The 24398-nt window shown below is 46.8% G+C and overlaps 1 protein-coding gene across 5 annotated transcripts in view; it reads right to left on the bottom strand.

Annotated features, from left to right (window-relative positions):
• The window catches only part of ILDR2 (immunoglobulin like domain containing receptor 2), a 40784-nt gene extending 18734 nt beyond the window's left edge, over positions 1-22050 (bottom strand). For 3 of the 5 annotated variants that reach the window (XM_062002899.1, XM_062002892.1, XM_062002883.1), the window contains exons 1-3: positions 21962-22050; positions 12210-12542; positions 11032-11151 (exon numbers count right to left, since the gene is read on the bottom strand). In XM_062002899.1, the coding sequence (XP_061858883.1) occupies positions 11032-11151; positions 12210-12542; positions 21962-22007 (499 nt within the window). In that variant the 5' untranslated portion in view covers positions 22008-22050. Of the gene's footprint in view, positions 1-1440; positions 1498-11031; positions 11152-12209; positions 12543-21961 lie in introns of all 5 variants that reach the window. The other 2 variants (XM_062002874.1, XM_062002866.1) reach the window with 1 other exon arrangement.
• Between the last annotated feature and the right edge of the window lie 2348 nt (positions 22051-24398).

A 24398-nucleotide genomic window follows, 5' to 3' on the forward strand; every position in this document is an offset into this window, starting at 1 on the left:
ACAACAGAAGGTCAAGTTAGTATGTACATTGCACGTTGTAGGATATTCACTCAGCACCAGGAGTGGATGTCTGAAAAGAGCGCACCAGGCACGGGGACCTATGAATCATGAAGGATTTTACTTCACAGTAAGTTATACTATTTGCTTCTCTGATGAGGTTAAGGAAACAGCAAAAAAGTCTGCTGGCTCCTCCTTTACGCACAAAACTGGAATTCAGACAGTTCCAGACCTACTGTGTAACCCTGTGATTCAAATGACTACCAAGCTGAAATGCTATGAGTCCTTGCTGTCTGAAAACTACAGTTCTGTGCTTGCAGAAGCATCTGCTTTTGTTTATTCAGGTAATGAATGGGCAATGCTAGCAGCTGAAATATGGTTTGCCATTGCCTGTTACACTTTGTTGTTGTTTATACCCATGCAGTGAAGGCATCAGAAAGGTACTTGGCCATCACACAAGAATTTCATACCCATTCAATAGAATTGGAAATAGCAAGGGGGAAAAATGTTAGGCGACAGAGAATCAACTTTTGTCTAGCCTGAAAAAAACAACCCCTCTCCTGACATGCTGAACTTCCAGGGAGCTTTGGGTTACACTGGAAGTAGGGGAGTGTCTGCCTTCTCTCTGTTTGCATCTCTGGGACAGACTTGAAAATAGCTTCACACATTTATGTAGAGCTTCATTTTTGTACAAATGTGTGAAAGAAATACTCCTTGGGCACTGTTAAGGGGATGATTAGATGACTCAAGGGCTAAATGTTCTCACAGCTTTTCCCTTTCAAGGACAATCTGTTGCACAGTCTCCTGCTTCCTCTGCAAAGAGTAGAGTTTGGCTAACAAGGGATTTATCATGGGCACGGAGCTTTCATGTCTGGTCCAGCCACCTGGTGCTACCTAGATAATGCCCTGGCCATGCAGCGCAAGAGGGGCTGGGCCACTGATGAGTTGCTAACCTGTGCTCTGTTCCTAGCACCTCCTGTGCTACCATCTGTGGTGATGGTTACAACAGCAGCCGCAGGGTAGGGCCTGCAGAGCGGAAGTTACTCCTGCCCAGAACAGCTGATGTACAACGCCATAAGGCACATGGGGCTGCTGAGGTCTCTCAGACTGGAGCATCCTTCTCTTTGTGCTAGGAGGGAGAGGGCAGAGAGCTTGATATAAAACCTGCTCTGAATAGCCCTGGTATTTCTGCTCTCACACTGATCCTAGCATAACATCAGCTGTCTCTGTTGGCTCCCAGCATGGCCATTCCTCCCCCAGTTCCCAGATCTCTCTCTGATCACAACCCAACACATCTTCCCAGTAAGTGACAGGCCTTTCTCTTTTTATCCCCAGATTAAACACACATAGGAGTGAAACGTACACCACGTAGAGATGCTGTGGAATGATAGACAGACGAGATGACAGAGGACTGGGTGATTGAAGGGTGAAATGACTGAATACCTGGCATAATCTCCACAGCAAAACTGGGCAAGAGATCAGCAAGCAGCCCTGTCCTGCCTAGAAAAGACAGAAGGAGGAGAACAAGGAAAGAGGTTACTGCAAGAAAAACACACTCCCCAGCCCCTGCCTTAGCCTCCAGTCCCCTTCCTCATCAGCCCACTTGCACTCTGTTAAGTGAATTCCTAGCAACCACAGATGTCATCTTGCTTGTGGTGCTTGGTGTTTGTCTCTGCACTTCTGCCATTTCTGTGTCCTTGCATTTTATCTTTATCAGCAGAGTTGAGGGGAAAGTATCCCGAACAGAGCTTCTCCAATCTAGGCACAAAATGACAAGAAGAGGACGGTCCCCTTAGCGTGATTACACATCTTTCTGGAGTTATGCTCTACACATGCAAAAAGCTCCTGGAAATGCACAACAGCCCTCAAACAGAAGGATTTTATTTACTTTAAAAATGTACTGAGGTAGTTTGGGTGGACGCAAAACATCTCTAACCCAAGGCCCTTGAAAAGTCAGCCACATGCAGCCAGCACTTGTGGGTGGTGCTCACTGTGTGGGGCTCTCCAACTGCACAGACAGTCCCAGGAAAAGTGTCGTGAAGCGTGATTGTATGTGCTACTTATTTCAAGATGCACAAGCAACTGGGTGAGATTGTGTGACATAAGGCCACCTCTCAAGTGAAGCAAACCAACCAGGGAAAGATTCGTGTAGAAATTTGTGGAATTACTTTGCAAAAAGGGGGGGGAAAAAAAAAAAAGCAGCATGTACTTCTAATTTATAACTGAATACAATAAAAATCCAAGCCCAAAGGCTGCTTGGTGCCTATTTGTTTTGGCACTGAATGTCTGGGATATTTCTAATACACAGCAAACATCCTGCACAGGGTTTAGCTATAATTGACACCCTCTGTGCATGAGGGGAGCAGCCCTATGTACAGCTGTGCTATGTAGTCTTTTATATGGCAACAGGACCATGCTGGGTTTTTTGAAGACATGCATAAGGCAGGAGAGCTGCACTGTGAAGAGAGGCATACATTGTGGGTATAACAGAAGAGAAGCAGCTACGGGGTAAATAGAAGTGGTAAAAAGCTACCTCTAACCTCCCCACATGCCCTTCAGATCCTGCACTAAGCAGCACTGAGGCAGAATGATGAGCTGGATCCCAAGTTCCTTAGCCTCTGGTCTGTCCTTGAAGCACATTATAATCAAATTCCCACTGTCCATTTTTCCTCAGTGCTTCAGCAGAGGTTCTGTAGGGATCAAAAATCCACAAGGATGCCTGCTGGAGCCATAATAAACGTACCCTGCAGGCAGTGCTCTGCAACCAGTTGCAACTCATCAAAGCTGTCTAGTACTCACGGTGACGCCATCATGACGAGGTGTGCTCCCGAAGCCTCGGCAAAAGATACAATGCTGATCCTTCAGATAATTTACTATTTTCAAGGAGGACTCTTGCCATCAGTCTACTGCAAGATTTTCATCTACATGTAAAAGGGTTTCATGAAATTCTTTGGAGACCGTTTGCTGGAAGGATCAAGCATCCAAACTGCTGACAGCTAGCTTGTTATGGAAAATAGCTCAGGTATGCTTTCTGCTGACAAGAAATATAAAGACACGTATGCAACATACGTGTGGCTTAAGTCCTGGATGCCACAAGTGGGCTCCAAACACATGCAACAAATGTATGCCTTGTGCCACTATATTCTAGATTTACACTACATTCCACATGCATATAAAATAATACTTTATTTTCCCAGCATGCACAAAGAATATGCAATTCTTGCACAGGCCTCTGTCTGTGTGTGTATGTGAACAATGTACACAAGAGTCATATGCCTGCAGAACATATGGGTAGACGCAGGCATGTAGCTTGCCTCCCATATGTTATTACCACCGCACAAGCTCAAGTGCAGCTCTAGTCTGACAACACACACCAATGAACAAAAAGCTAATTTGGGGCTGGGATTTGTGGTACCATAGAAAAAGCAGCTGACGTAAAAAAATCAGAAGCTCAATCTCACAAGCTGAAATAGGTGCCTGTTTTATTTTGAACCTATCCGAGGAGTCTCAATTCCTGCTAGTGCTGGGTCTTATGATGCCCCCTGATTCCCAGGAGGAACTACAAGTTGAAAGGAGAAGCAGCATGTCTCAAAAACAACAGTGCTTGAGAACTTGGTAACCTGTTACAAAGGCAACCAAAGTAGTTCCTCTCTGCTACCTATGAGCAGTCAAGTATTCCCCTGCTCATGCAGCCTCACTTGGCTTTGCTGAGCATCTGCTTGGGGGAATTGCCCCCCTGCCCTGTCAGGACTCATACATCCCAGGGAGTCCCAGAGCCACCTTTGAAGACGCACAAAGACTGGGGTCACCCAAGGCAGCAGTAAGCACCACCACAGCTCAGCCTGGGGCTTGATGCCTTGACTGGCTCAGCTGACAGCCAGCAAGCACAAAGCCTGCTGTGCCTCCAGCAGCTTTCAGTACACCCTGGCTCTCCCCTCTCACCATCCTGAGATGAATGAATTCACCAATAACCCTTCCCCATGCTGTATGCTTCCACCTCAGTGGATGAAGCACACAGACAGGCCTGCTGCCATGACTGCCCTGCAGTTGCCACAGCTACAGGAGGCTCCCTGCCACCCTCACTGAAGGTGACTTTCCACCTGCCACTGCCAGCAACAAGTGGAGCAAAGCAATAGGTGGAGCCTGCTTGTCAGCCAGCAGGCACAGGGTCAGGGGCAGCTCTGATGAGCGGGACAAGGGCCACTGCTGAGTCCTGCCTGCCTGCCCTGGGCAAGCCTGGCCCTGGCATGGCCACTGTGTGCCTGGACCATGGTGGGTCTTGCAACACCTGGCAGAGGGGGCAGAGTTCCAGTGAGCAAGGACACCTTTTGGACCCATGGCTGAAATGCCCGTCAGCAGACGGCCACAGCACCCATGGCCACTGCCTTTCCAGCTCTCTATGCCTAGGCTGCTTCTTCCACAGGCATTAAGCTCACCTCACTTATCTCTTAGTTGTTTTTTTTAAGGAGCTTTTTTTAAGGCAACATTAAGGTGGAGGGCTGGGGATGGATAGCAATCAGTGGGGAGAAAAAAAATGCAGCAAAACGTAAAACGTCCTGCCAAGAGACCATCTGGCTGTAACACCTCTGCCCAGCGGCTCTGCCCACCTGAGAAAGATAAGCGCAGGCTCTCTGAGACATAGCTGGACACAACAGCTAGCCAAGTCATAGCTCTGTGTCCCCATCCCCAAGGGCTACATGTCCTCTGTGCAAACTCTCACTACTCAGCCCCAGCAGATACCCCCAGGGGGAAAGAGGCAATAGATAATGGCCCCATTTACCAGGGTTGTCCTGAGTGTCTCTGTTGGAGCTAGGAACTTGTCCTCATTCCAGCAGAGATCTGGGACACACTCCCACCTATTCCCATGGTGCTGCTGCAGGGTTTTACCAGCCTGCAGTGACCTCTCACCAGGCATACTGCGCAATCCAGGCCCCAGCCAGGCTCCAAGGGCATGGCAGCCCACGAGCCCCCAGTCTGCACTGGCAAAGCACAATGGTACAGGGCAGCAGGAACAGAAGAGGAAAAGCTGATGGGGTGCAGAGCAGCTCCAGAAGGTGCAGAGATACGGAAGAAGCGAGCGAGGACAGGAGTTAATAATACACAGGAGGCAGGCGGGTGACAGAGCGAGGGAGCAAACAGCAGCAGATCAGGGAGGACCTGGAGTCAAGCAGACAATTAGCAGAGAGTCTGAAGAGAAGAGACACAAAAATAATTAGAGTAAGCGGTGCAGCTGAAAAGAAATTACATGAATAAAGTAGGCGCAGGTGCAGCCAGGAACATGGCAATTGGGAAAATATGGGAAGATGGCAAATACTGGCAACTGTGTAAATGTGATAAACATTGGGTAAATGTGGGAATGACTGTTGAATTAGTTTCCCTGCTGAGGGCTGTCTCTGCAGCGCTACCTGCAGCAGTGGGACCATGTGAGGCAGCAGCTACAGAGGGAACTATTTATTCCTCAGTAGCGGGAAAATTTGCCAAGCTGTACCACAGGCAAGAGGCCCCTGGCACAAGACATTGCCCTGAGGGGAAGCTGAAAAGCACAGGAGAGGAAGTGTGGCCCTTGTAAATTCACCAAGGAAGCTGCTGTGAGATTTATTGGGAGAGCATGGCTCTGCAGTAAGTTCTTCTGCTCAGAGTAAACTTTATCCTTTCTTCCCATCCTTCACTTCAATTGGAAAGAGAAACAGCAGTGGCCCTTCTTGGAGATCAAAGTTTTAGCAGGCAACAAAGACCTCCAAGGAGGCTGTTGCCATGGCTACCTTAGTAACGGAGGTCTTCTAATCACGCCAGCCTCCTTTGTGAGCAGCGTGTGGCTGTCACTGGCAAATAGGGAGGAAAAGGGGGGTAAAAAATCCTTGGCAACAAGTAGCACTTCTAAATGGTGTGAAATAAAGAACTAGAAGTGGGCCGGGCTAGGACAAGGGGGACCGGACTCAGATGACAATGGCGGCAGCACAGTAGCGTGGGGCAGGCAGCAGTGTCTAGCAAGGATGGAAGCAGCACTTTGGGGGTGAGAGGAGGGCAGCAGTCCTCTTGGCATCAACGCCTTTCCTGGATTTTTAAGCAGAGGGCTCCCATGCCAATCACTTCCTTCACCCACTGGTACTACTCGCCTTTGGTCACGAAGGCACAGCTGAAGGTCGGAGAGCCCTCACCATGAGGCTGTTTACAGACACCTCCCCGGCTGAGATCTGGCCCTCTCATCCTTAACCCACGGCCAGTAGCACTGACAGCTCTGCCAACTGCTGTGACCAAGTACTGGCAGCTTTTCAGTGAAATGGAGCAAAATCCTAAAACCATCGTCTTATAAGGGAATATTTTGCCAAGAACTTTTCCATTTCCGCTACCACATCAACTTCTATAACGCAGTCTCTCCTGGCACACAAAAGACTTCAAACCTGGCTATATTTATACCAGCTATTGAGTCACTTTGCTGAGTAAGAACTGTCTTATTAGCATTGCACACCATACACACATGTCCCAGCAGAGATTTATCCTCTCTGAAAGCCAACGTATGTCTATTAGTACATTAAATTACTGTGCAATATGCTGGCTGTATACGTATCTACATTCTCTCCTACCTACTGGTGTCAGACTTCATAAATCTTGTGTTTAGCCTACCTCAATATTGGCCAGTCATACAAACTACTAAAGATGCCAGTTTATGAACATTAAGTGCTAGCTGACTTCAGTTATTAACAAAAACCTCATGTGATAATTGATGTTACTTAAAGTATAACAGTGGTAAAAGCTTCTAAAAGGCTAATTATAAAACAATACCTCACTAATATATAACTTATGGATTAGCTACCAAATCAGATGGAAAAAAAAAAACCCAGCAGGCAATAGTTGTCTGGCAAAGCACATGGACCACTAAGCAAAGTATGAAACCAACAACTGGAATTAGTGGATCACTTTCCTGTCTCTTCCAGGAACTTGATACCTCCTTGGGAATTAAGCCACTGCTCCGTGAAGCACATCCAAGCTATGTGAAAGCTTGTAAGGCAAACACTGACTGGCATGTGCACAGAACTACATACTTCAGGGCAGCCAGCTGTGCCTAGGTATACCTACAGCCATTGCTCTGTAGCTGTATCAGCCTGGGAAAGGAGTAGTGTAGCTGCTTTCACATGACCCTGCACCTTATTAGTATGTTTTTGCTCTCAGAAAAGCTAACTGAATTATGTGCAATCCCTTACCAGTTACCTTTAGTCTGCTTCCTGTTGTGGGTCACGTGAATCCAAGATGGGGTACTGTTGACACTGCCCTGATTTGAAAGTTTCTCTGGACACCCTGCATCCACTGCACTGGTAGACTTCAACAATGGCTGCAACAAACTTCTTTACTGAAGCCCACTGACATTCTCATATAAAAAAGCAATGCAGAGGGGCCACAAATAGCAATTTGATTAATAGCACTGTCTGTGTTTCAAGAAGCAGGACACTCAGCTGCTGGCTACTAAGACAGAAATGTTGATTCGCTTAAATTTAGGATACAGCCTTTTTGAGTCAATTAGGTTAGTTCTTAAAAATAAAAATGTACAAAGTTGCAAATGGATTCACTAGCCCAGCTGCAATGTCAGCAAAAGGTACCACATTTCTCTAAAAACACAGGAAAGCAGAGAGCATCACTTGACTCCTGCTGTGGAATTGCCAAGCCCTGTACTAGTCTAGTTCTGCTGCAGCAGAACTAGAGTTCATAGAGTTTCCAGTATGTCAGACCTTGTTTGGCAATTCCAAATCCTACAAAAACATAAATATTTAATAAAAGTGGAATAAGACTTTTTAATTTAAATTCTTTCTTTACTCTGCAGGAGCTTCACTACTGGCCAATCTCCTGAGTTTCTGAGGGTTAAAGTCCCTGATTAAGCAAAACTTACTGAATGGCCTTTTCAGCAAAGCACATAAGCACATGCTTAACTACAGGTATGCTTTATAAATCCTATTTTGCTCAGCACAAATGGATATAAACAAATGTTTATGTGTTTTTCTGAAATAGGCTGAAAATGAAGACAATGAAAGTGATTCTCTGATGCTACCTAGAGTTGTCCAGCTACTTTGTTTGTCAACATGACACATCCAGGTGACAAAACTCAACACACAATCTCTTCAAGACCCAGGCTGACTGGCTACTTAAAGACTACATTGGAAATCTCTGTGATTGCTTCCCTAGGTAAAAAAAAATAAATCTGTAACTTGCTTGGGTTCTGGATTTTGCTCCAAGTTGTGATAAAGCAGCTTTTGACCAATTTTTAATGGTGAAACTTACTGTATACAAGTAGGATCCTCCACTTTTAGCTAAGTAAATTTCCCTTATTTTATTGATAATATTAGGTATATACCATTTTTGCCTCTCAGACCTTTAAAGGTTTCTATGTGATATTAAATGGCTCCATCCAGCACAATCCTTCTCTAACCTAAACACATATTTCACCTTGGCATTAATATGAAATCACTAGAAAGGTATTCCCTTTTCCGTTCTGATTTTTCTGTCTTCCTCCACCAATGCCATCAGTGGGTAGAACCTCTGCTCTGTCCAAAATTTTAATCTATGCTTAAATCATGCAGCAGTCCCAAAATAAGCAATGTAAATGATATTTGAAAGACTACTGTCAGCAGGGAAAAAACAGCAATGTGCTCTGGGGACCACAGTGCCTCTCACAGATACTGACCCTCCATTGCTTCAGCGGTTTTAACAGGGAAACTGGGTTCCACCCAAAGTGCAGCAAACAGTGAAACGGCAAACCAAACCCTTTCACTGCATGTCCCGTAGGACTGTGGAATCGCTCCAATCAGCATCTGCACTCGCTGTCTCCCTCCAAGCAGTGGGATGGAATACAAAATGTCCCAGAAGATGCCAGAATATTAAGAAATGCTATTTTCACCACTGGCTGCTGGAAGGCAAGGAAGGCAAATTAAATGGGTAGGTAACCTGGAATCGCTCCGAAAGCTGGAATGTAGCCTCCATATACACTACCCAGGAAAAAGAACACGTACAAGCTGTGCCAAACAGCATGAGGCAGAACAAAGTATGCCCACGACAAGTATGCTTTCATGCTGCTGCCAAACTTAGCAGAGTGCTGCACAAAGTGCAAGGTCAGACCCACAGGCTGTAGTGAACAGAAACACGCATGTGGTCAAGGTAATGCAGCCTAAACTGCATGTTTCCTCCCAATATAACTACAATGAACTGGGGTTGGGGTCATCATCAAGCCAGCTTCAAAAGAGGGGATTTCTTTGTTTGCACCCCCATAGTCTTCTGTACACACTGAAAAACAGATTCTTCCTGTTACCATGGCACTGTTTCATCGCTGGTGTCTGAGCGCAGCTGTAGACATACAAAAGAGGATGACACCAAATCCTGGACAGAAAGGTGAAGAAGGGACAAATTTCAGCAGCCTATCACCATGCAGCCACAGCTGGCTCTCCTGGAGAGGCTATACAACAGCTAAAAGTGCCCCTTGCCAGAGATAACTTTGCCTGAATTAGGTCAATCTTGCACCTCTAGCATCTGATACACAGTCACATCATGAATTTAGAGAGATGTATGACACTCTTTTCTGGAGAGACCCATTCTCCAGTTGTCCATTGCTTGACTGACATCCAAAGGAGTGAGGTGAGATGATAACACTGTCATAGTCACTCACTCATTCATTCCAGTTTACTTTGGGATGGCAACTATGGCTCCAAATATAAGTGCCAATTAAACTATAACCTGAGCAATGAGAGCAGGGCACTTGACAAGACATGTTCTATCATGTCACCTACACACTATAGACCCAAGCTTTTTAACATTTCCTTCACAGGATGTATAATGAGGCAACTTTTTTCTTCTGTAGTGTCCAGTGACACAAGAGGAAATGGGCACAAGCTGGAACACAAAAGTTCCACTTAAATGCAGGGAAAACTTCTTTCCTGTTAGGGTGAGGGAGCTCTGGCACAGGTTGCCCAGAGACAGTGTAGAGTCTCTTTCTCTGAAGGTTTTCAAAACCCAGCTGGACGTGTTCCTGTGTGACCTGATATAGGTGAACCTGCTTTAGCAGGGGGCTGGACTAGATGATCTCTAAAGGTCTCTTCCAACCCCTACCATTCTGTGATTCTATGTACAGAAACTGTACACCCAAGAACCACGTGAGCATGCTGACCAGACAATCACTGGTGTTAGCAGGTCTAAAGGTAAGTTGGGAAAAACTCATCTTACTTTCTTTGGACAGTCTAGAGATGAAGTACTACAGCTCACTCACAGCAGTGTCAACAAATGTCCCTGAAAAACACATTCCACGCTGCTTCTCTCCACTAGCTAGGATGGGTGCTTTTTCACCCTTTACAGTGAGATGGACTGTGGAACCCATCAGTTAACCCTGCATACAGGAAAGAAACTGGTCCTGCTCACTGCACTGTTCGAGGAAGCTTAACAGAAACAGAGTCAAGTACGCATACCAGAAAGAGGACAGGTCCTTTCAGGGGGAGCACCAGCTCAGACCCAATTAGGGCATCTGTGAAACTGCACTTCTAACTGGACAGGCGTAACTAAGTAGATGGAAAAACTCTCCAAACTGACACACTCAAGCAGACAAATGCAGTGCTTCTTCACATCCTCATAGGTCAGAAGAGTGGGATGAAGGGAATGTTAAAAGACTGCAAAAAGCGTACGATCTGAAGTGTTCCAGGTGTCTATTTTTAAAAGACTGTCTCAAGCGTTTGCTTTGCTACAAGTTTATGGTTTTATGCCTTAAAAACAAGGATTCTGACCTTCCATAGCCCTGCACTTTTTGTAGTCATTTATGCCTGTGTAATGTGTGAGCAGTGTGGGTGTCAACACTACTATTCTGGTTTGGTAGCATTTGCCACCCACTTTGCCTAGGTGTGAATGACTGCACAAGGTGTAAGGCAATGGTGAAGGTACTGAGGGGACTGTTTTACATGTATCTTACACCCATAGTAATATGGTGCATAGATAAGTAGAGAGCTGAAAGAGAAGGAAAGATGCATCAGCTATCTGCTGAAAAAGCAATCTGGCAAGAGGGCTTACCAAGCACAAGCAGCTCCACCGATTCTTCATTCTTGCCCTCCACATCATCTGGCGTGATAATAAGGCAATAATAGAGCCCGCTGTCTCCCCACATCAACTTCCCAATCTGAAGGTCTGCATCTGAAAGGCAAAAAAGAAAAGTCAAGCTCTCCCTCCAACACCTATAGGAACCGTGAAGTGTTATAAGCACTAGTTCTGTCTCTGTGTCCCAAATCTATTTCATTTTCTTACCAAGAAGGGGAATTTACCTTACCCAGAATATCACAGTGTCCAGGAAAAACCAACAAGCTCAGGACTGTGAGCCTGTAAATGGGAAAACAGGTAATACCACAGAGGCAGCTTGCTCTGCAAATGCTGAGAGCAGAAGGGGTAACTAATGTGACTCTCTTCCTATCACTTAAGGCCTGTGGTCCCAACAGTATTCACGTCACATAAGAATGGCTTAGACAGTGTCTCCCCTTCAGCATGTCAGTCATCCACTGAAGAAAGACCTTAAATGGAGACAAAGGAAAACATTCCCCCTTGCTGAGGTTGGGTTTCCACACCAAGGAGTCTCCACTTCTGGCCAGGTGGTCTCCCAAATCAAGCAGAAGCCTTGTGCTTCTGAGGGACAAGGTTTGTCACATAGCCTTCCAGACCAAATAAATGTCGAAGGACCCTGCCACCTCCCATCTCCACCCCATGGAAATCTCTTCCTTTCACGATGCCCAACTGCTGTGTGGGTTTATGTTCATGACAGGGTAAGCTGTTGAAGTCCAGAGTTGAGCAAACATGATTCAGAACGTGGAAAAAATCTGTGGTGTTTGCTAGGAAGAAAAAGTTTGCCCATAGAGACTGAATTCGTATCTCTCTTGCTGGCACTCCTTTATTAAAGAAAAACTATATACCTAGCAATATGCAGAAGCCAGGAATAAAAACCTTCCACTTCCATCAAAGGGAAAATAATACTGTATCAGGGTTGGAGACCTACATGGATTCGGATGAAGGCAAATATCAAAGGACCTTTGGGTCCAGGGTTAGTTGTTTGGTTGAATCCTAAATGTCTGACATACAACAGCTCCCTTCCAGTAGCCTTTCCTAAGGGAGTTAACTGAAAAATTGCTGCCAGACTCCAGAATCCCAAATTGCTACGCGTCCATTTCAACCCCTACAAAGTATCACTAGGGTAGGAGAGTTACCGTGGACGATGCTGACATCTCTTTCCTTATAGAAATCCCCTATGGTGACGGCAGATCCTTGTTTGGAGGCCACGACACGGACTGTCCTCCTGCTGTCCACACAGTCCAGGTAGGGATCCCAGTCCAGGTTCCTCTTGCTCATTGTTTGTAAACCAGAAGTTGCCATACCCAAAGCTTCTCCCATGCGGTCCTGGCAGTAGGATTTAAACCTCCACTGTACCACAGCTGGTTGGGTGGAAGAAGTAGAGAAATGGCAGCGAAGCAGAGCAGGCTGAAACAACATGGCCACCTTCTTCTTCTCAGGCACGGTGACCTGCAACCCTTCCACCTCAGCTAAAAGACAAAAATATGAGTGTCATATGCCTTGGCATTGCTTGAAGAGGGAGCTACTGCATTTTATCATAACACCATTCCCCCCACATACATAAAATTAAAATGCCTGTCTGTTTCAGGTGCTAGGGTGCAATACTCCTCAGTGTACGTAAGCAAGGGTTGTTGGCAATAGAGGTAACTTTGCTTTTTTAATATCCTACAGCCACAAGGAAACATACTGCATGACGGGGCTGAAGGCTCAAATACAGTATTCTTACACCCTGTGGAACCCAGTGGCATGATGATTCAAGGCTTCTGTGACAGGTTCACAGATAAGAGATATTTTGGGGACAGCCATCCTCCACTTCTACAGCAGGTCAGACAAAGTGGCAGATCACAGAATCATAGAATGTTAAGGGTTGGAAGGGACCTCGAGAGACCATGTAGTCCAACACCCCTACCGGAGCAGGACCATCTAAAGTAAGTCACACAGGAACTCATCCAGGTGGGTTTTGAATGTTCCCGGAGAAGGAGACTCTACAATCCCTCTGGGCAGCCTGTGCCAGTGCTCTATCACTCTCACAGTGGAGAAGTTTTTCCTTGTCTTTGGAACCTCTTACATTCCAGCTTGTACCCATTGCCCCTTTCCTATCACTGGACATCACTGAGAAGAACCTGGCTCCATCCTCCTGGCACCCACCCTTTACATATTTGTAAACATTAATGAGGTCACCCCTCAGTCTCCTCTCCTCCAAGCTAAAGAGCCCCAGCTCCCTCAGCCTTTCATCATAAGGGAGACGCTCCACTCCCTTCATCATCTTGGTAGCCCTACACTGAATTCTTTCCAGCAGCACTGAGGGGCCCAGCACTGGATCATGAGGTCATGACAATCCCAGTGCAGAAAAAGTCACCTCCCTTCCAGTTTCAGTGGCATCATACCTCCTCTTTGAAAGTTAGGCAGCACACAGTGCCTAGTCCAGCCCGTTGTGCACTACTACCCAGTTAGCGCTGCTTGCTCTGCCAAACTGTGGAGATGCATGAAGGAGTGGATCCAAATCACACAGCTCCTGCCAGGACTGGCATGTAGCACAAGGAGAAATTGCTCTATGTGGGAGATGCAGTGGAAAATGGCTCAAACATTCAAGTTTTTCACACAGCCAGGGAGAAGATGTATCTCAACATGTAATATCTATCTACAAGCCAATGGGAGAGCTGCACCCACACTCATGTGTGGCTCAGGGAGAAGCCAAGAGTCAGTGAGCAATGTCAGCAGACAGCCCTTGGGAGAGCGAGGTACTCCATCTGCACACAGGGGAACGGCTCAAGCCTCCCACGCATGCCCTTCATTGCTTCCCTCCCTCTTGTGCCGCAGGCTGCACTGACTGAGGTCACTTATACAACACTGGAAGCACATGCTGATACTTTCCCAAGCAAGGATGTACCAGCCTGTGGAGGCACAGAAATAGCCCAGAAGAAAGGAAGGGCTATAGAAGAAAGTGGAAGTTTGTAACTGAGGGGCAGCAGGGCCTGATGGTGGAGGTTTGTGAGAAAAGTGAACCAGCTTCAGCATGAGAAATGTCAACGATGGCAGTTCCCTACACCCTGTTACCCATCAATCCAAGGCCATGAGCAGAGCACAGACAAAAAGAGAATAAGACACAGGGAAACATTTGAGAAAATGGAACAGAAGAGATATTTATACAACATCAGGAGAGACTGATGGTCTTAGGGGAAGCTTAGAAACGAACGAAAGACTGAGGACAAAGAAAGGTTTCCTGACATTGGGAAGCAGTAGGAGAGAAGAACAAATGCCAAGAAAGAAGGAAACAGAGTAAGGAAAACGTATCAAGGTAAGTATCGGAAGCAGAAGGAAAAGCAAGACGACAATCATGGAAGCAGGAAGCTTACATTCAGCTGGAAGAAGCTGAAGAAGGTGTCAGCCTAGGTCAAAATAATTTCAAAGGGCTGGAGCACCGTTGCAGGAGATTAAGAAATTATGTAGAAATGAAAGGAAATGGAGTCAGCAAAAGGAAACCACCTGCTCCAGAAACTAGGGATGAAAAAAAGATGGAAGCTGGCAAAAGACAGTGAAATGACAGGAGATATCTTTAGGATGGGACAAAAAAAGGCATAGACTAAAGAACTGGAGCTTAAAGCAGACAGAAAGCAATAAATGCATCAACGGTATGACAATGGCAGGCATGAAAGGACAAGGTCAAGTTGGATATTGCTTCAGACCTGAAAAGCAACAACAAGCAGAGATTTGATGATCAGGAGTCAGAACCAAAAGAAAATGAAGAAGTTGGACGAACACTGAATATTAACTCCACCAAGTTATCAGTGTCCAAATTATAAATCACAACCAAGACCCACCAATATCAGTTGGGGGATAAAACTACAGTATGGACAGAACCTAGGAAAAGTGTATTTCAGAGAGGCAAGAAAATCACCAATACTATCAAAGAGTTACTGTTCTTAGGTATGATTTGACCCTGATGACTACTATGTGAATGCTTGCAGTGCACAAGGGTGCTACAGCATTTGCACAGGAATGCTGTATTATCTATATAATGAATGTATAACATGCTTATCATACTTGAGCCATCTGGAAGTTGCACAGGAGATACCATTAGTTTTGTGACAAAAGCCTGGATCCAAAGACAAACTGAAGCACGGGTGCTCTCCACAGTACCACAGAACACTGTTGAGGTCCTAACAAGATGCTCTCACTGGAAAGACAGAGGCATGAGGCAACTCCTCCATCTTCTCGAGGTGTAGGCAGATAACTCAAAAAGTGGCAGCTGGGACTGCCAGGGACCAGAGAGGCAGAAATGTGGGGGCCATGTGGCACTAAAACACCACCACTTGCTTCTCAGGGCTGCACCTTATTGCAAGAGACATGATGAACACCTTGAAAAATGAATGGGTCCAGGTCAGACTTGTATCCGGCAACTCTATGCCTGACCTCATGCAGTCTGTGCCCAAAGCCAGCATATGGCATGAGCTGATCAAGTGACTCATTACGTTAGTTCAGCTTCAGGGATAAAATTGTGACACAGTGAATATTTAAATCTTTCCCTTGTGAACGAAGTACACTGCTTAGTAAACACAGTGCTTTCAGCCAACCATGCACCATAGCCCTTCTTCCCTGTTAATGAGTTTGGCAAGTCTGGGACTGCTTAAATAAATGATTATCTGCGATTCACCAAATTCTCATCTGACTAACTTTCCCCACCCTACCCCCATGTGAATGTCTACATCAAGAAAAGAAAAGCAGTTTTGGGAAAACGTAGGAATTCTTTTTCTACCCAAAAGCATTTGGGACAGGTGCATTAATCTCCTATATCCTATCCCAAGCTCTTCATTAACTTTTCAAGTATTATTTTCGGATCCTTTCCTGAAATAGCATTTAAGAGCAACACAGTGCCTCAGACTGAGACTGGAGCAGTGGAAATTCTCACTCTATTTAAGTCAAATTATATATAATTATATATGGCTGAACTGGGAAATTATACACCTGTTATTTCCTCTGCCAAACAAAAAAAAGGATGGGAATCATGTAGTACGTCATTGCTGTAATGGTGTCCATCAAAAAGGCCAACAGGATGTCCAGCTGCCTCAAGACAAGATGGTGACTTTATACCTGTCAGTTATGTCCGTGCATGTGAATTATAGGGGTCTACTTAGGATTTCCTCAACTTCAAGAAGAAACTGCTGAGATCAAAAACCTTCAAGAGAGTAGCCAAGATAAGTAAAGCCTCAGATGTATCACAGAACAGAACTTTGGGCAGTTTATGCAACAGAGGAAAAAAAAAGTGAAAGATGTGAAAAAGGATGACAAGCCTAGTGACAGCACCGTGGTAACTCTTTGTCTAGTTTAATATAAGTAGGACTACAAAGACAGTGAATTGTGCTCTGCTATGTTTTGACAGAGTAAGATTAGCCCTTATTTCAAAATCATCATGAAAATGTAATTCCTGCACTCCAGAGAAGCAACCTGTTCATTGTGAACTTCATAATGTTTGAACTTTCACAAGAAAAATCTAGCTCGTGGGAGTCTCATGACTATGTGACAACTTTGCATTCCTTCTTTCTCGTTCTCCTAAATCCCAAGAAAAAGGTCTGCAAATATTAATCATGTACATCTTAAAAACACAACTATCCTTACTCTCAGAAAATAAAAGGAGACTCCATGGTTTTGTCTGTGCATGTGGATATATACACTCCCAGAGAAAAGCTTAAACATTATCACACTTCAGAAATACACTTCTATGGGGTTTGTCTGTTTCTCATTTGCAGTGTGTATTTGTCCCCTTTCTCTCACCCTTTTCACAAACTGTCCTCAGATTATGCATTCAAACTATGCAATCAACATTACACATAAGCTATCACTAATACATTTTAGTGGTGATTAAAGAAAATTCCAGGGAGTGATTATAGAAGGAGTATTTGTAAGGGCACATTTCAGCCTTGTGAGACTGATCTTCATAAGCACCTTCCATGAGTAAAAGAGAGAAGGCAATTGTGAGGTGAAAAAGGTTCTTGATTTTCAGTTGCCCTCTGGCAAAGCCTATGCCTCCCTGAGGTCAGATGAATCCCAGGAAGATTTAGAATCCTAGAGTCATTTAGGTTGGAAAAGTCCTTTAAGTTCAGCTTCACTACACAGCCTTAGTTTAGCCCTCATGAATGGACTCATGGAATCATAGAATGGTTTGGGTTGGAAGGGACCATAAAGGTCATCTACTAGAATAAAGTTGATGTGAAGCACTAATCCCTGTAAATAATGGCAAAGCCAAATACTGTAGTTCAGTGTAACAGCTCTCAGACTCATCTTTCTAGCACATAAGACTTGAATCCAAGAGAAGGCAGCACACATTATTGTTCAGGTCAGCATGGGGCTCCCTATCTGTGAGTACATCACATCACTTCCTTTGCAATCATTTGACTCACACTGTCACTTGGCTGAGACAGTACAGCTGACGCTATGAAACTACATCCCCTAATTTTATGCACCTTTATTGGCAGGAATGGCAGTTGTGAAGCAGAACAGATGTCCTTGAGCCTTGAACCAGGCACCTGAGAAGAACTATTCCTAGTCTATACATAGGGGCTTTAGAAGAAAAGCATACATTCATTGGTGACAGGCAGTCCTCCTAGGGTCATTTGTATCAGTTGCCCAAACAAAATATACTCTTGGCCAAAAGGATGCTGTATCTTTCTTTTTCATGCCTTGGCTACTATGCATAGATTAAAAGTGTTCTTTCCTTCGCTGCTGAATACAGGCACACTGTCCACACTTTCAAATGTGGATCAAGCCTGAATCAGGAGGTGTAAGACCTGGGCTTTGAGACTGGAAAGTCAGAGATGATTAACTGATGTGTGGAGAGTCAGTGGGATCACTGAGATTGTGTTATACAGATTCTTGCCTACTCATGCTGGATTAGATCCAATCCATGCAATTAATCAGCAAAAGCCATCACCATCAGATTGTGTTGAGTGGCTTGTGGCAAATGAATTGTCTGTCTCGGTCTGGTTCCCATCAGACTTGTGTTCTTAGCTCTATGACCACTAATTGTCAACATTTTTAGCCATCAAGAAACCAATGCCTGAACAGGTTAGCTGCAGCTGAGGTGAGACCAGCTCCAACTGCTTAGCCTGGAGAGGGGGAGAATCAAAGCAGAGAAGAGCATGGCCTTGTACACCCAGCACAGAACTTCAATACAAAAGCACTCCAGGTAGGGGACAGCCCAGACTTTGCAAAGTGATCGTAACAGCCATTGAACTACCCCTTGCTCTTCCCCATTCTCTGTGATGCTCTCTCCCAAGGTGTCCCATGCCCTTGACTTCTCTAGGGAAGTACACAGCCCTCAGATGGCAGGGACTGCATAAGGGATTTCACAAAAGCTCAAGACATTTCCTCTGCTTTTCTAGGTATCAGTCTCTGTTCATCAACTTCCCTGTGCTCATTGCACTCTTTTAAGACCTGCCCCTTTCACACACTCACAAAAGTCGACCTGGATGTTTTTAGGTGAATTATCTCATTTTTACCAGATCAAATCCACCGTCTTGTTACTGTCTGAAAGCTGTTACAATTGTCAGACGGCTCCTGATTTACAGTCTTAGTTCAGCGTCCCAGAAATCATTCTGAGAGCTATCACTCGGCAATCGGTCACCACCAAAAACCTGAGAACAAAGAAAAAGAAATGGAGAGAGTGTCTCCAAGCCTTAGAACACCAAGCCCTGATACTTGACCTCAGGATGGCAGTGTGATTTCCACTGGTGCCAGTTCCAATCAAGGTGATCTCACAGGAATAAAAAGTACAAAAAACATGAGATTTCTTCCCAGTTACACTATGCTTATGCTTGTATGCAGCCAGTCAAGGGAAGTCAGATGAATACCATAAAACATAAAACAGTCCATCCAGTTCCCTGCCTTCCCAAGAAGTCTGCTCAGTTAGCCAGGAAACAGCAAAGTGTAACTGTGCTCCAGCATGCCCCTTCTGCCTGGTCCTCCAAACCATGGCTGGGAAAGCAGAGGTAGTAAATATACTTGCCTTTCTACTACACCATTGCATCGCAGTGGCTCTTCTGCACAGGGAGAGTAAACAGGTACAGAGTGCTAAATTACTGGTGAAAAAATACTTAACAGAGAGAGATCACATTTTTAATGCTGACAGTCTCCAAACTGTAACATTTCCAACCGTAGCCCAAGCCGTGAAGCAAAAAAACCAAATTGTTCTGCTTCTTCTGTAGGTAAAACTGGAGTTTGGTCTCCAGTGCAACACTTCTCTCTAGTTTTAAATGCATCAGGAATTACAGTATTAATAAGAATAATAGCAAACATGAGGGGAGGATTCATTCCAGAATCAAGCTGCACTTGGTAGTGTACAAGAACGAGCTTTACACAGCAGCTTAAGGATACTTGACAAATTGTATCTTCTTTTTCTAGAATGAGAACACAGTCCCACACATACCCTAACCCGTGACACTTCAGTGAGGAATAAAGGATGACCTGCTCTTCATCCCTTTGCTGTTGTTATTAAAACACTAGCTCTAGGCACATGGGAGAGTAGAGCAAGAGAAAGAGAAGCCAAATCAAATCCATTGTACCTCAAGGAGGTTTTTTTGAAATTGCAGTAAAACATCACAATGCACAAAACCAAACAAAAGATAAATCCAAGAGCCAAAAATAAAAGACAAACAATGAACAGAGAGGAATTATTGCTGAGAGAAAAGGAACTGCGAGTGCTGATTAGAAATTTCTCAGCCCACCTCAAGGAGGGAGGAGGGGAGGGGAGGGGAGAGAAGGGGGCAAGAGCCTCTCTCTTTCTGGCTCTCCTTTGTCTCCCTGCTTTCTCCCCATCTTGCACTCTGTCTCTTACCCTGTCCCCTCCACCTCCCAACCCCCACTACTCTTTCTGAGAGTGGAGCATACCACTCTGGCTGGCTTAGGGCTCCTTACTTTGATGCAGACCTTTCATTCCTTTGCACAGCCACTGGGGAGAGGGAAGCCTTGAATCCATGTTTGCTAGCCTCTCTCCCTTTTCCGTGCACACCCGCAGACGCTCACACTCACTCGCACACCTTTGCTCATGTGCTTTCAGCCATGAAAAGGGACAGCAGCGCCTGCTCTATAGCTGGGTAGCATCGGCTGGGAGGCTGGAGAGGAGCAAGCTGACACCGCCTGCCTCCATCTCTCTCTCAGCACACAGCTTCGGCTAACCTGTTGCCTGCCGGCAGTCAACAGCACCAGGGACAAACAGTCTTAAAAGCCAGGGATAGAGGAGGCTGGAAGATCTTTCTACTGCAGTGGTACCTCTCTCTCGCTGCCAGTAATCATGAACTACCTTTAATGGAGTGAGAAAGGTGTCAACAGCCCAGCCTTTTAGCTTGATGGAAAAGTCCTGATCAAGCCAGACATGTCCAGATAACTAAGCTCTTTAAAAAGAGGGAGGAATGTAGTGTCATGTTTATCTGCGCCCTGCATTCCTTTACCAGTCACTGGATGTTATTTATCAGCATAGGAGTATGCCTAGTAGGAAACAAGTGGTAGTTGTGGGTGTGCTGGCACTCCAGACCAACTCAGTCAAGCGGGACATGTTCGGAAGCAGCCAAATGGCAGGGAAGGAGGCAATAGGAGAGGCAAGGAGGGAAGATGAGCTGGAAGCTGCCAAAGCCCCAGATGAGGCCACGAAACCCTGGAAAGGAGCAGTAGGCAGGCATCGGCGTTGAAGATGACTCAGAGTGAAAAAGCAAGGAAAGGGATGGGTGGGTGGGTGGTGGGAGAGAAGTGTTATGACTAAAAGCTGAATTTACTGCTTGTGAATCCTAAATCTGAATAGGAAGAGGGAAGAGCCTGAGGAGGTTTTTTTTGTGGGACACATTGGTGGTGGTGGTGGGAAATATATGCCACTTAATCCAAATGTGTCTATTCCTTCTTCCAACCTGTAACCAGCCTGCCTGGCTAAGTCAGCCTGCTGCAGCTTTTCCTCAAGCCTTCTGCTCCTGCCTGTGCCTGGCTGCTGCACCGGCTCCAAAGCAGCAGGTTTTGCTGCTGACCCGACCGGACTCCCTCTTTTTCTCTCATTCGGCCCTAACCCCTACCCGCTCCATTCCTCGCTGTTCAGACCTCAAACCCAGCCCCTTTTCAGCTTGCTCCCCCTACTCTCTCCCCATCGCAGAACCTTCTCTGCTCTCCGGCCCCCCTCCCCCTCCCTGGGGAGGGCTTTCCCGACCTCTTTGGGAGCTGGCCGGGCCAGAGCTGCCCCGATAGAGGCAGTGCCCTATTGCGCTCACGAAGGCCTGGGTACGGCTACACGATCACCGGGAGGGCCCGATCCTGTCCCCCCGCAAGCCGGGATAGAGGCAGGGCAGCCCCCTCTTCTCACACCTCTGTTACGCGGCGTGTGCGGCCAGGACACCGGGAGAGAAGTTCCTGCAATTGTTCCCGGCTCGGCGTGGGCGGGCGGGAGAAGCCGAGGGTTGTCGCCATCCCTCCTGCACCTCGGCCAAGGACACTCCGCCGCCCCCCTGCCTCGCGTTCCAGCTGCCTCCCCGGACCAGCTCCCACCTCCCCCGTCTCAGGCGCTCCTCTCCCCGCTCCCGCCGCGGGCAGGGGCGCCGGGGGCCGCTCGGACCTGCCCCCGCGGACCCCCGGCCAGGCCCCAGCACGCAGGAGACGCCGGCTGCCTGCCCTCGGTCCCCAATGGGACCGGCCCTCTCCGCGAAGCGCCCGCCAACTGCATCGCGGGACGCCCTCGTAAAGTCCCCCACCCCACACTGTCTCCGCCACAGCTGTCCTCCCGTAGCCTGCCCGGGCATTTCCCCAAACCTCCCGTTTTCGCCCTAAGGAAAGGCAGAGAGCCCGCCGGGCACGGCCACAGGCACGTCGGGGCCAGCTGGACGCCCGTGCCCCTGCGGCCGGCAGCCCGAGGCCCTACCTGCGAGCCACAGGAGGACGATCCAGCCCAGGACGTGCCCATCCATCTTCCCGCTGGCCCCGGCGGCGCGGGCGGGCGGCAGGCGCGGGGCGGGGGCGCGGCGCCGCGGGGCGGGCGCGAGCATGCCGCGGGGCGGCGGGAGAGGCCCGGGGGCGGCCCCGCCCGGCGCGCCCGCAGCCCGCTCCGGCAGCCGCCTCCCCGCGGGGCCGGCTGGCCGGACTGGCGGCGAGCGGCCGCTCCGTGCGGCTCCGCTCCGATTCACTCCGCTCCTCCCCCGTCACCGGCTCCCGCGGCGGCTCGGGGGCCGCCGCCTCGCAAGGCCGCCCCCGCGGCTGTCCGAGCGTGGCGGCGTTGGCGCGGAGGGGGCGCCGCCGCCGAGAGGCAAGCGGAGGACAGCGTGGGGTGGTGGGGGGACACGGGTTCCCGAAACTGCTTCCCTCCCTCCGGCAAGGGCGCGTTTCGGTTGCCAGGTGTCGCTGGGGGGTTGCCGGAGCTCGTCTCAGCCTACGGGCGCCCCGGCACGTTTCCCTGCAACTGTTTCGGCCGGCTCTGCCACGGCCCCGTCCCGGCGTACAACTTGTCTAGTGAGCGCTTAAAAACGGCCATTCGGATCGTCTGTCCTCCACCAATTAACCAAATGTGTACCTTGGGAAATGAATGTAGAGTGTTGCGATTCTGAATTTCCCAGGGGTTTCCACTTCCAGCATGGGTACAGCGGCTAATTACTGTAATTTTAGACGAAGAGGAGGTATAATTTTAGATGAGGAGGAGGTGTTCTGGCAGTTAACGACGGACAGCTGAGTTGTGGGGTGTTTGGTTTTCGTGCCAACATGATCTTGGAAGGGAACAGAGCTTTTCTGGGGAGGAAGGGAATAGCCAACTAGAAATACAGCTAAAGATGACTTTTTAATAAAAAGATGGATGTTGCTCTGAAGTTAAACGGTCCTGGCCACAGTGGGCCCACACAAACACATATATGTACCATGTACAAAACTTCTAAACTTCCTCAGAAAGCAAAACAAGTACAATTCTTCACAGGCTTAGAGTTGCCTGATTTGCAGCATGCTTTCTTTGGTGGCTCAGCACTAAGGAGAAACGCCTTCCAACAAACACAGCATTCACCATTCCCAACATCGAGTACAGCTTCCCTTTGCATATTGCTCACTTTCAGGTTGTTTTTCTTCGAGGGACTTGGCTGGTTTGGATTCTGCAGATGTCAGTGATCCACATGAGAGGTGGGAGTGCTCTTAAGCTTCTTCTCCTCTGGAATCTGCCATAACATAAACTATTGTGATTTTTCTAAAGCAAAGTTGGGCCCCAGAAAAGAGGAGCGCTAGGTGTGTCCCCCTGCTAAAAGCAAGGTGCACAGAGATGCCTGAGGTGAAACTATATGAACCATTTGCTTTCTAGCAGGGTTTTTTTTTGTTTCCAATTGCCTGACGATTCCTTACAATTTTGCCTTTCAGACTGAACTTCTCTACAGGCAAGATAAGCTTTTTAAAAAAGCGTGAATAAAAATAGGTCAGTAATTTGAGTGAAAAGGAAAAACGGCACGTTTGCTGTGATAAATGATGCGTTGAAACTTTTTTTGTTGGTTTTGAACGATTGTAGCTACTCTGTTAATAAAGTGGAGTTAAGGAAAGAGCCAATCTCATGGCAGCCAGTCTGGTTTTAAGTGTTTTATTCAGGGCTATTCAATGTTATTTAAAAATACTTTTCACATAGAAGTTTATTTTTGTTCAACATTGCTTTAAAAAAAACCCCAACACACCCACCCCAATCGGTGTCCTGCTGTTCCTCTGACCTGACACAGGATGAATTTAACTGGTTTTCATTATGAATGTAGCTGGTTTACAGTACTAGCTAAAAGCCACCATTAAGAATCGAGATGCTGTTATGCTAAATAATGCACACATGCACCAGGGCAGAGTGTTCTCCTTCAGCACACTGACCTGACACCCCGCTGCCTTTGTGTGTACCTGCAGGTGAAAGGCAGAGTATAAACTCTAATTAGGGATCCAACTTCAGCCGCCAGAAATATATGTAGTTCCATAAAACTCAGTTGGAGCTATAATACTTTGCATCAGCTAAAGGCCTGCCTTACCATTGTTAGGTATCTGTAGTATACAATCTATGAAGGCTTTGTATGGGATGTATTAAGGCTCCTAAGAGGTGAACACATTTTTTACTCTCCCTTAACCATTCTTCCTGATAACCCTCCAAATTTCAAGTGAAATCCTGGTGCTTTGCCTGCTGTAACTTAATTGGCTGGGAATCTAATCCAGAGTTTCCTGAGACGATGTTGATATTGTCTCCTATGTTTAACGTGGGGAGTGGTACTTCTGCGTCATTACTGTTGGCTACTCCTAGCTTTTTTTTTTCCTTAATCCAGCTTTTGCAAATAAATTTGGCATACATCAGCTTTGCTAAACTTTTG

Source organism: Colius striatus, chromosome 1 (assembly GCF_028858725.1).
Source record: "Colius striatus isolate bColStr4 chromosome 1, bColStr4.1.hap1, whole genome shotgun sequence".
In the NCBI taxonomy this organism is placed as follows: Eukaryota; Metazoa; Chordata; class Aves; order Coliiformes; family Coliidae; genus Colius; species Colius striatus.